This window comes from Aquarana catesbeiana, linkage group LG05 (assembly GCF_042186555.1).
Source record: "Aquarana catesbeiana isolate 2022-GZ linkage group LG05, ASM4218655v1, whole genome shotgun sequence".
In the NCBI taxonomy this organism is placed as follows: Eukaryota; Metazoa; Chordata; class Amphibia; order Anura; family Ranidae; genus Aquarana; species Aquarana catesbeiana.
Window position 1 is genome coordinate 605840181 of NC_133328.1, and position 12453 is coordinate 605852633.

General features: G+C 49.0%; 1 protein-coding gene across 1 annotated transcript in view; it reads left to right on the forward strand.

Moving 5' to 3' along the window:
- Positions 1-12453, forward strand: part of SNTB1 (syntrophin beta 1) — a 224428-nt gene that overhangs the window by 141881 nt on the left and 70094 nt on the right. Inside the window, exon 3 of the mRNA XM_073632204.1 lies at positions 3571-3778. Within this exon, the coding sequence (XP_073488305.1) occupies positions 3571-3778 (208 nt within the window). The remainder of the gene's footprint in view (positions 1-3570; positions 3779-12453) is intronic.

Below are 12453 nucleotides of genomic sequence, written 5' to 3' on the forward strand. Positions count from 1 at the left end.
AGGCTACATTTGATGGGCGCTGGTGAGGCTACATTTGATGGGCGCTGGTGAGGCTGCATTTGATGGGTGCTGGTGAGACTACATTTTATGGGTGCTGCTGGGCTGCATTTAATGGGCGCTGGTGAGGCTTCATTTTATGGGCGGTGGTGAGACTGCATTTTATGGGTGCTGCTGGGCTGCATTTGATGGGCGCTGGTAGGCTGCATTTGATGGGCGCTGGTAGGCTGCATTTGATGGGCGCTGGTAGGCTGCATTTGATGGGCGCTGGTGAGGCTTCATTTGATGGGCGCTGGTGAGACTGCATTTTATGGGTGCTGCTGGGCTGCATTTGATGGGCACTGGTAGGCTGCATTTGATGGGCGCTGGTGAGGCTGCATTTTATGGGCGCTGGTGAGGCTGCATTTTATGGGCGCTGGTGAGGCTGCATTTGATGGGCGCTGGTGAGGCTGCATTTGATGGGCGCTGGTGAGGCTGCATTTGTTGGGCGCTGGTGAGGCTGCATTTGTTGGGCGCTGGTGAGGCTGCATTTGATGGGCGCTGGTGAGGCTGCATTTGATGGGCGCTGGTGAGGCTGCATTTGATGGGCGCTGGTGAGGCTGCATTTGATGGGCGCTGGTGAGGCTGCATTTGATGGGCGCTGGTGAGGATACATTTGATGGGAGCTTCATTAAAAAGTATGTGGTATACATGGGCAGGGCAAAGGGGGTGGAGTCAGGGGAGGCAGCAAAATGAGGTTTCGCCTAGGGTGTCAGAAAACCTTGCACCAGTCCTGCAGGGGGGGCCTACATAGATGAAGCGGATGTTGCATTTTTACTGGAAGGTCCTCTTTATATAGAAGCCCCGGAGCAGAATATTCTGTACCTTACCGAGCGGACCATGCCGGAGAAGTCGGCATTACCTTTGTATGTTGGTAGTTCTCGTCAGGACCGCGGTATCCTTTTTAAGTCAATGAGACACAATAACCTGGCAGATGATCTGACTTTCCCATTAAGCGTGTCACCGGTGCCAAACAAAAGGACAACCTTGACTTGCCCTTATGTGGAAGCGCCTCGGTGAAAGATCTGGAAAACATTTCAGGTTCTTTTTTTTTTTTTCTGCCTGGCCAAGTGCATGACATGCGGAGAACGAGACGGTCCGCTTGTGTCTCCTCATTACCAGGCGAGTGTCCTCAGATGCACCCAACATACTAATCACGGGAGGCCAGAGGTCTTCTGTCTGAAGGCCCCGATATACCGGCTCATTCCTGCTCCATAGCAATCAATTGGGAAGAAATTCTCTGCGGTTCTCGGCTCTCCAGGCCGGCGGCGGGAGCCTCTCGGCAGCAGATATCTGGGATCGCAGCTATTACCCGGGACACATTAAAAACTCCCATAGACTGTAATTACATCTTGCAGATGAGGTCTGGGAATGCACACAACTCGGGGATTACCTGGACGGTCTTTTTTTAATATGAAGACGCCAAGAAAATGATATCGCTGAAATTCAGAGATGGCAGGCGGGAGGGGGTCAGAGGGACGTGGAGGGGAAAGAAATGAGAAATACTCTATTTATGGATTTGGGGAAATAAACGATTTATTTTACACTCTATCCTTTTCACCTTCCTGATAATTAAAGGAAAGTTGTACCGAGTTCCTCTAAAACTGCAAGTCACCCGATCGTTCTATTTTGCCTTCAGGACTCAGAACTTTTATGTGGATCAGGTATTCTGATTTGTAAACGATCACCTTGTAAAACACACAATAGAAATGAAAGGCAAAACATTTGTGTATAGATAGGAAAACATTTTTTTATTCATAATGTGTTTTTAACTTTTTTTTTTTTTTTTATATAAGTGATCACATTCCATCTTTTCTCAGCTGCATAAGAGCTGGGGGAGGAGAAGCAGCAGCACACTGATCTTCCAATTGAATGGCTGTGCAGCGGGGGGCGTGTCAGGTCAAGTCTGATCATTGAAGAGCAGGCTGAGTTTCCAGCATAGCTAGAGAACTGACCACACTGTGCTCTCCTGCTTGGTGTGGTCAGTTTTTAATAGGAAAGCAAAGGATTAATGGCAAAACATTTGTATATAGATATATAAAAAATTATAAATACATTTTTCTCCTCTTTTTTTATTTTTTATATAAGTGATCACATTCCATCTTTTCTCAGCTGCATAAGAGCTGGGGGAGGAGAAGCAGCAGCACACTGATCTTCCCAGTGAATGGCTGTGCAGCAGGGGCGTGTCAGGTCAAGTCTGATCATGGCAGAGCAGGCTGAGTTTCCAGCATAGCTAGAGAACTGACCACACTGTGCTCTCCTGTTTGGTGTGGTCAGTTTTTAATAGGAAGGCAAAGGGTGAATGGCAAAACATTTGTGTATAGAACTTGTGCATTTCGAGGGCTTTCACACTGGAGCGTTGCGCTGCCAGGGGCGTCAGAAAATGTCCTGCCAGCAGCTTCTTTGGAGCAGTGAACCGCTCCTTCCCACAGTAGGGCAGCACTGTCATACCGCCGGCAAAACGCCGCTGCAGCGGCGTTTTGCGGGTGGATTTAACCCCTTTTTGGCCCCTAGCAGGGGTTAAAACCGCCCTGCTAGCGGCCGAATAGCGCTACTAAAGCGACGATAAAGGGGCGCTAAATATAGCGCCACTTTACCGCTGACGCCCGAGCACCAGCAGACTGAAAGGGGTCTAAGAGTTCCCTTCACTGGAACTAAGGGGCCAAGCCCAACCCCTGAAAAACCATCCCACACCAAAATCCCACCTCCACCAAATGATTTGGACCAGTGCACAAAGCAAGGTCCATAAAGACATGCATGAGCGAGTTTGGGGTGGAGGAACTTGACTGGCCTGTACAGAGTCCTGACGTCAACCCGATAGAACACCTTTGGGATGAATTAGAGCAGAGACTAAGAGCCTGGCCTAACATCAGTGCCTGACCTCACAAATGCACTTCTGGAAGAATGGTCAAACATTTCCATAGACACACTCCTAAACCTTGTGGACAGCCTTCCCAGAAGAGTTGAAGCTGTTATAACTGCAAAGGGTGGGCCAACTCAATAATGAACCCTACGGACTAAGACTGGAATCTCATTGAAGTTCATGTTTGTGTAAAGGCAGGTGTCCCAATACTTTTGACATTATAGTGTATGTGTCAGGTTGGCCTTATTCTGTGCCTCCACATATATGTGTACCGGTTTTGTGCTGGGAGCCTACCTTCCACACTGTGACATCACTGACAGCTCCTGGTCACACAGATTTAGTTGTGAGCTGATAGGATGGGCCTCCAGTTACCTAATCACTGTAACAGCCAATCACAGCGATCACATGGTCTGGTGGCTGAGCAAACAGGTGACAATGCTCTGGTGTTGCGATCTCATAAAAGGCCGGCAGGAAGGGGTTAATGAATACAAAGTTGCAGTCACTTGTATCTGTTATATCTGCCAGGAGATTAGTTGAAGGCTGTACCGTTTTTATTAAACTGTGTGTGGCAAGATTTTGTGAAAATATCCGAAAATCCAGAGCTAAGAACGCCGGATTATGAGCAGATCCCAGGATATCCTGCTGTAAATTCCTGTTCTTCTCTATTGCAGACATCTAGAACTGCATTCACCTGATGCCAAGCATACCGTGGTGCTGCGAGCAAAAGATCCCGCGGCGGCCCAGACCTGGTTCAGCGCCATTCATGGAGCGGTGACGGAACTTCTCCCCAAGGTGACCGCCGAAGTCCAAAGTCAGCTGGGAAAAAACGGAATCTCCGGAAGTCATGAAATTCGGCACATGGGCTGGCTGGCAGAAAAGGTCAGTCTGGTGTATCTTTTTTTTTGTCCTCATATTGTTATGGGTTTTTTTTCAGATAAATGACCACAAAAAGGTCTCGTGTGAAGTTCCTTTAACCTCTAACCACCCACCCCGGCGTCCCAGGAGGGCGAAAAGATCAGTGATCATGTGACCAATGTGATTGGCTGTCACAGTGGTCACACGATCGGGAGTCAGTCCCGGCGATTACTGATCATTATTGGGGACCGGGAGCCAGGGCTGGTGCAAGGATTTTTGACACCCTAGACGAAACCTCATTTTTCCGCCCCTTTGGCTCCACCCCTGACTCCATCCCCTTTGCCCTGCCCATGTATACCCCACCTTTTTAATGAAGTGCCCATCAAATGCAGCTTCACCAGCCCCCATCAATGCAGCCTCACCAGCCCCCATCAATGCAGCCTCACCAGCGCCCATCAATGCAGCCTCACCAGCGCCCATCAATGCAGCCTCACCAGCGCCCATCAATGCAGCCTCACCAGCGCCCATCAATGCAGCCTCACCAGCGCCCATCAATGCAGCCTCACCAGCGCCCATCAATGCAGCCTCACCAGCGCCCATCAATGCAGCTTACCAGCGCCCATCAATGCAGCTTACCAGTGCCCATCAATGCAGCCTAACATCGCCCATCCATGCAGCCTACCAGCGCCCATCCATGCAGCCTACCAGCGCCCATCCATGCAGCCTACCAGCGCCCATCCATGCAGCCTCACCAGCGCCCATCAATGCAGCCTCACCAGCGCCCATCAATGCAGCCTCACCAGCGCCCATCAATGCAGCCTCACCAGCGCCCATCAATGCAGCCTCACCAGCGCCCATCAATGCAGCCTCACCAGCGCCCATCAATGCAGCCTCACCAGCGCCCATCAATGCAGCCTCACCAGCGCCCATCAATGCAGCCTCACCAGCGCCCATCAATGCAGCCTCACCAGCGCCCATCAATGCAGCCTCACCAGCGCCCATCAATGCAGCTTACCAGCGCCCATCAATGCAGCCTCACCAGCGCCCATCAATGCAGCTTACCAGTGCCCATCAATACAGCCTAACATCGCCCATCCATGCAGCCTACCAGCGCCCATTCATGCAGCCTACCAGCGCCCATCAATGCAGCCTCACCAGCGCCCATCAATGCAGCCTCACCAGCGCCCATCAATGCAGCCTCACCAGCGCCCATCAATGCAGCCTCACCAGCGCCCATCAATGCAGCCTCACCAGCGCCCATCAATGCAGCCTCACCAGCGCCCATCAATGCAGCTTACCAGCGCCCATCAATGCAGCTTACCAGCGCCCATCCATGCAGCCTACCAGCGCCCATCCATGCAGCCTACCAGCGCCCATCCATGCAGCCTACCAGCGCCCATCCATGCAGCCTACCAACGCCCATCAATGCAGCCTACCAGTGCTCATCAATGAATGTTTGCTTGTTTCCATTCATTCGGGAGTTGGGACACAGTCCTACCAGCGCCCATCAATGCAGCCTCACCAGCGCCCATCAATGCAGCCTCACCAGCGCCCATCAATGCAGCCTCACCAGCGCCCATCAATGCAGCCTCACCAGCGCCCATCAATGCAGCTTACCAGTGCCCATCAATGCAGCCTACCAGTGCCCATCAATGCAGCTTACCCGTGCCCATCAATGCAGCCTAACATCGCCCATCCATGCAGCCTACCAGCGCCCATCCATGCAGCCTACCAGCGCCCATCCATGCAGCCTACCAGCGCCCATCCATGCAGCCTACCAGCGCCCATCCATGCAGCCTACCAGCGCCCATCCATGCAGCCTACCAGCGCCCATCCATGCAGCCTACCAGCGCCCATCCATGCAGCCTACCAGCGCCCATCCATGCAGCCTACCAGCGTCCATCAATGAATGTTTGCTTGTTTCCATTCATTCGGGAGTTGGGACACAGTCCTCCGCCGCCACTGTGCCTCTGACACTATGTGCAAACGGAGCGACGGCTGCCTGCTGATGCTGAGACTTAGTTGCTTGCTGCAGAGAGAAGAGAGTAGGAACACCAATGGCCGGGCGCCCCTAGGCAGCAGTGCTGCCTAGTTTGCCTAGTGGTAGCACCGGCCTTTCCGAAAACTGTCCTGGAGCATGCTCTCAGCACAGAAACATCGACCACCCAGCAACGCATATGTGCGGCGTGTGAGTGTTAATGCCAACCCTTTGCGACCGCACACATGTGTTATGTTGATGACAGAAGGTTAAAGTAGAACTTCAGAACTTCACCCCCCCCCCCAATCCCATGTATAATTTTACTCTTAACCCCCTAATACCTTGTCTGATGTGTTGAATTCAAATAAAGCCAGCCATAGCTGGATCAAAATACCTGCTGAACTGGCTGAATTTCAGTCCATCTATGGTCAGGCTGGTGGTACTGAAGTGGATCTATCAATCACCTTCAGTACCACCAGCCTGCTTGGTTCTTTTTCATGTGATGCCTATAGCCACCAGCAGTGATCATTGTGTTCTGACAGCAGGGAAACCTCCAGCTGTCAAAATACAATAGCGCAGTGGGAGGGATTCCACTATCAACACTGACTGTGTTCATGGGGGGATCTAGCAATTTTGTGGTTGCAGGAAGGAAAATTGCATAATCCATGTCCAGGCTAACCTACTCCCCCACCCTGCAACTGCAGCATTGTCAAGTCATTTTCTAAAAAACGAACACACGCCGTGTCTTGTGCTGCCAGCATCGGGAGCCAGCTTTCTCTTCCAGGTCCGAACAACCAGCTCCTGGCGACACTCCACTGCACAATGTGGAGCAATTTGCACATGCGCAGCATTTTATACGTAGCACCAAAGCCTCCTGGGATGCATGATGTGGGTATCCTAGGGGGATTCAGATGGGAGGGATACCATTCTTGCCTAAGTGAGAAAGGCAGAAGCGCAGGTTCCCCTTAAAATAAAAATAAATTACACATGTGCATTGCCTTAGTGCAGTGGGGTGCCATTCAAAATAAATGGTAAAATATGATAAAATAAAGAAATAACAGGGACTGAAGGTCCACTTTATGATTTTGATAGAGATAAAGGAATCGGGAGCCTGGTCCCCATCCAGGCTTCTACAATAACATAGGGGCAATTGGACTATTGCGGTACAGTAAGGCAAAAAAATTAAAATGTATAGCAAATATAAAAATAATGCAAAAGTTTTATTGATACAGAGAAAATGGTCAGTTACAAGTTAAAACATGGTAGCAGTTCATATATATCACCAAAATGATTAACCCCAGATGGGGAGGATCACAGTGGGACAATTGTTCACAGATAACATCTCAACTAGTTTCGCGGACTGTAGCCACTTCGTCAGGAGGGTATCCGTATCCTGGCAGGCGCTGGGTGCAAGGCGTCACAACCAAAGTGGGTCCCCCGCGGCGACTCTGGGAACTAACAAGCATGATGAACTGGAATCTGGTAATTAGATGCAAAAGGTTTAGGGGTCCCATGCTCATGCTCTGGACTAAGGTGCCAGGGATTGTGTGCTTCAGTCAGCCCTCAGTGACATTGGTATGGGTGGATTTGCCTCACCATGCTTCCACCCCTTGCCATCCGGCTGTAGTGCTTTACATTGCGGCTGCACGCTGGTACCCTCTCCCTCAATGGGGCTGCCTCTCTCGGACCCCTAAACTTTTTGCATCTAATTACCAGATTCCAGTTCATCATGCTTTTTAGTCCCCCCGAGTCGCCACGGGGGACCCCCCTTGGTGGTGACGCCTTGCACCCGGTGCCTGCCGGGATACGGATACCCTCCTGACGAAGCGGCTACAGTCCGCGAAACTAGTTGAGATGTTATCCGTGAACATTTGTCCCATTGAATTGTCCCATGTGATCCTCCCCATCTGGGGTTAATTATTTTGGTGATATATATGAACTGCTACCATGTTTTAACTTGTAACTGACCATTTTATCTGTATCAATAAAACGTTTGTATTATTTTTATATTTGCTATACATTTGTATTTTATTGCCTTACTGTACCGCGATAGTCCAATTGCCCCTATGTTATTGTGGAAGCCTGGCTGGGGACCAGGCTCCCGATTCCTTCATCTCTAGATTCCTGGATGATGGTACAAGCCTCTAAATATTTTTACCTTGAGCAATTGATTACAGAGGCCACACTTATTTCTTTAAGATTTTGATAGTTTGACTTCATCATGTTCTTGCTCTAGCTGTGTATGATTATTATTATTATTATTATACAGGATTTATATAGCGCCAACAGTTTGCGCAGCGCTTTACAACATGAGGGCAGACAGTACAGTTACAATTCAATACAGGAGGAATCAGAGGTCCCTGCTCATTAGAGCTTACAATCTAGGAAAATCTTCTTGTCTATGTGCCTATTTGTAAATGACAGGTCCACTTTAAACTATGATCAGTAATGTAGACGGAGACCTTTCTCTGCCACCTACTGGAATTTGTCATTTCCATGCAATGTATTTGCTTAAAGAGGGGACTCCGTATGCAGCTTTCATTGAATGTCGCCACTTCACAGCAAGCTCCGAACACATCAAATACACCACAGCCTCCCGGGAAGTGTAATTAGTCGGTTCCTTTGAATTGGGGTTTCTCTGTTCCGCTTAGCTCATCTGAAAAGTGCTTTTATTTAATCTGAGAATGAAGGAGATGTTCTATCCGCTGGTGCAGTACACAGATAATTGGAGGACAAGGGAGTCGGGCTCTTTAGGCGTTAATGAACATAGAAGTGTCTCTGTGCCCTGCACTCAGCTTTATATGGACAGAGATATAATGTATATCTATAGAGCCATATCTCACAAATGTATTTCTGTAGCACTTTAGAGCAGACAGCAAAACCCCCCGAGGTACCCCAGTCTAATATTTACAAAATGTATATGTCACTTATCAATGGGAAACCCGAGTCTGGGGGGGGGGGGGGGTGATGCACACAACCACCTTGATGACATTAATTTCACATAAGAAGCCCCTTTTCATATCAGAGGTTCTTCCATCACATCAGCGGTCACCTGTCTCATCATATCAGAGGTCCCCCTATACACCAGAGTCTCGATATCACATCAGAGGTCTTCTGTCTCATCATATCAGAGGTCCCCCTATACACCAGAGTCTCTCCATCACATCAGAGGTCTCCTGTCTCATCGTATCAGAGGTCCTCTTATACACCAGAGTCAGTCTATCACATCAGAGGTCTCTTGTCTCATGGTATCAGAGGTCCCCCTATACACCAGGGTCTCTCCATCACATCAGAGGTCTCCTGTCTCATCGTATCAGAGGTCCTCTTATACACCAGAGTCAGTCTATCACATCAGAGGTCTCTTGTCTCATGGTATCAGAGGTCCCCCTATACACCAGGGTCTCTCCATCACATCAGAGGTCTTCTGTCTCATCATATCAGAGGTCCCCCTATACACCAGAGTCTCTCCATCACATCAGAGGTCTCCTGTCTCATCGTATCAGAGGTCCCCCTATACACCAGAGTCTCTCCATCACATCAGAGGTCTCCTGTCTCATCGTATCAGAGGTCCTCTTATACACCAGAGTCAGTCTATCACATCAGAGGTCTCTTGTCTCATGGTATCAGAGGTCCCCCTATACACCAGGGTCTCTCTATCACATCAGAGGTCTCTTGTCTCATGGTATCAGAGGTCCCCCTATACACCAGGGTCTCTCTATCACATCAGAGGTCTCTTGTCTCATGGTATCAGAGGTCCCCCTATACACCAGGGTCTCTCTATCACATCAGAGGTCTTCTGTCTCATCGTATCAGAGCCCCCCTTCATGTTGGAGTCATCCCTAAACATCAGAGGCCCCCCTATGCATAGGAGTCTTCCTATCAGATTAGTGTCCCCCCTATAGATGAGAGCACCCCATCACATCAGAACCTCTCTATCACATCAGAGGCTCCCTATACACCAGAGTCTCCCCATCACATCAGGGTCCTCCAATTACATCAGCGCTTCCCCATCACATTAGAGCCCCCCCCCCTATAGATGAGAGCTCTCCATTGCATCAGTATCCCCTCTATACATCAGAGGCCCTCCATCACACCAGTGTCTCCTCATCATTCCAAAGGCCCCCTATACATCAGAGTCTTCCCATCACATTAGGGTCCTCCAATAACATCAGAGGCCCCTCATCATATCAAAGGCCCCCCTTTACATCAGAGTCTCCCTATAGATAAGAGCTCCCCATCACATCAGTGTCCCCCATCACATCAGAGCCCCCTATACACCAGAATCTCCCCATCATATAAGGGTCCTCTAATTACATCAGAGCTTCCCCATCACATTAGAGTCCCCCCTATAGACGAGATTGTCCCATTGCATCATAGTTACATAGTAGGTGAGGTTGAAAAAAGACACAAGTCCGTCAAGTCCAACCTATGTGTGTGATTATATGTCAGTATTTCATTACATATCCCTGTATGTTGTGGTTGTTGAGGTGCTTATCTAATAGTTTTTTAAATGATCGATGGTTACTGCTGAAACCAGGGAATTCCACATCCTTACCGCTCTCACTGTAAAGAACCCGCTACACAGTTTCCAGTTAAATTGTTTTTCCTCTAATTTTAGTGAATGTCTACGAGTCTTTTTAAATGCCCTTTCGTGGAAAAGTTTTATCCCTATTGTGGGGTCACCAGTACAGTATTTGTAAATTGAAATCATATCCCCTCTCAAGCGTCTCTTCTCCAGAGAGAATAAGTTCAACGCTCGCAACCTTTCCTCATAACTAAGATCCTCCAGACATTTTTTAGCTTTGTTGCCCTTCTTTGTACTTGCTCCATTTCCAGTACATCCTTCCTGAGGACTGGTGCCCAGAACTGGACCGCATACTCCAGGTGCGGCCGGACCAGAGTCTTGTAGAGTGGGGGAATTATCATTTTATCTCTGGAGTTGATCCCCTTTTTAATGCATGCAAATATTCTGTTTGCCTTATTAGCAGCAACTTGGCATTGCATTCCATTGCTGAGCCTATCATCTACTAGGACCCCCAGGTCCTTTTCCATCCTAGATTCCCCCAGAGGTTCTCCCCCCAGTGTATAGATTAAATTCATATTTTTGCCACCCAAATGTATTTTTTTAAATTTTTCTACATTGAACCTCATTTGCCATGTAGTCGCCCACCCCATTAATTTGTTCAGGTCTTCTTGCAAGGTTTCCACATCCTGCGGAGAAGTTATTGCCCTGCTTAGCTTAGTTTCGTCTGCAAATACAGAGATTGAACTGTTTATCCCATCCTCCAGGTCGTTTATGAACAAATTAAATAGGATTGGTCCCAGCACAGAACCCTGGGGGACCCCACTACCCACCCCTGACCTTTCCGAGTACTCCCCATTTATCACCACCCTCTGAACACGCCCTTGTAGCCAGTTTTCAATCCATGTACTCACCCTATGGTCCATGCCAACGGACCTTATTTTGTACACTAAACGTTTATGGGGAACTGTGTCAAATACTTTTGCAAAATCCAGATACACCATGTCTACGGGCCTTCCTTTATCTAGATAGCAACTCACCTCCTCATAGAAGGTTAATAGATTGGTTTGGCAAGAACGATCATCCCTTCCAAGAGCTTACATACTATCATAGTCCCCTCCATACCTCAGAGGCCCCACCATTACATCAGTGTCTCCTCATCATATCAGAGGCCCCTGTACAAAAGAGTCTCCCCATCACATCAGGGTCCCTCAATAACATCAGAGCTTTCTATCACATTAGCCCCCCCCCCCCCCCCCCAATAGATGAGAGCTCCCTGTCTTATCGGAGGCCCCCCGTTACATCAGAGGCGCCCTACACATCAGAGCCTCCCCATCACATCAGGGTCCTCCAATCACATCAAAGCTTCCCCATCACATCCGGGTCCTCCAATCACATCAAAGCTTCCCCATCACATCCGGGTCCTCCAATCACATCAAAGCTTCCCCATCACATCCGGGTCCTCCAATCACATCAAAGCTTCCCCATCACATCCGGGTCCTCCAATCACATCAAAGCTTCCCCATCACATCAGAGTCCTCCAATCACATCAAAGCTTCCCCATCACATCCAGGTCCTCCAATCACATCAAAGCTTCCCCATCACATCCGGGTCCTCCAATCACATCAAAGCTTCCCCATCACATCCGGGTCCTCCAATCACATCAAAGCTTCCCCATCACATCCGGGTCCTCCAATCACATCAAAGCTTCCCCATCACATCCGGGTCCTCCAATCACATCAAAGCTTCCCCATCACATCAGAGTCCTCCAATCACATCAAAGCTTCCCCATCACATTAGAGTCCCCCCTATGGATGAGAGCGCCCCATCACATCAGAGTCCTCTGTGTACATTAGAGTCCCCCAATGAAATCAAAACCTCTCCATCATGTAAGAGTCACCCCCAACACATCAGAGCCCCCCAATCACACAGTCTCCCCCTTCCATGGCACGCAGGTTGGAAAATACTGGTTTAGAGAGTGGATAGAAACTTTCAGGCTCATCTACTAATGTCATGCAGAGAGACTCTGTCTTGTCCCACAGTTAGTAGGATTGAGTTGGGAAGCCAATAGATCTACCACTGTGATTTTTTTTTTTGGTTGTCAGGCAAATCCAGAGTACCTTGCATGTGATTGGGTCATTTTTGTAAAGTAAAGCTCATTCACTAAGTTCTGGAGCAACAGTGCACAGTCTATTTGCC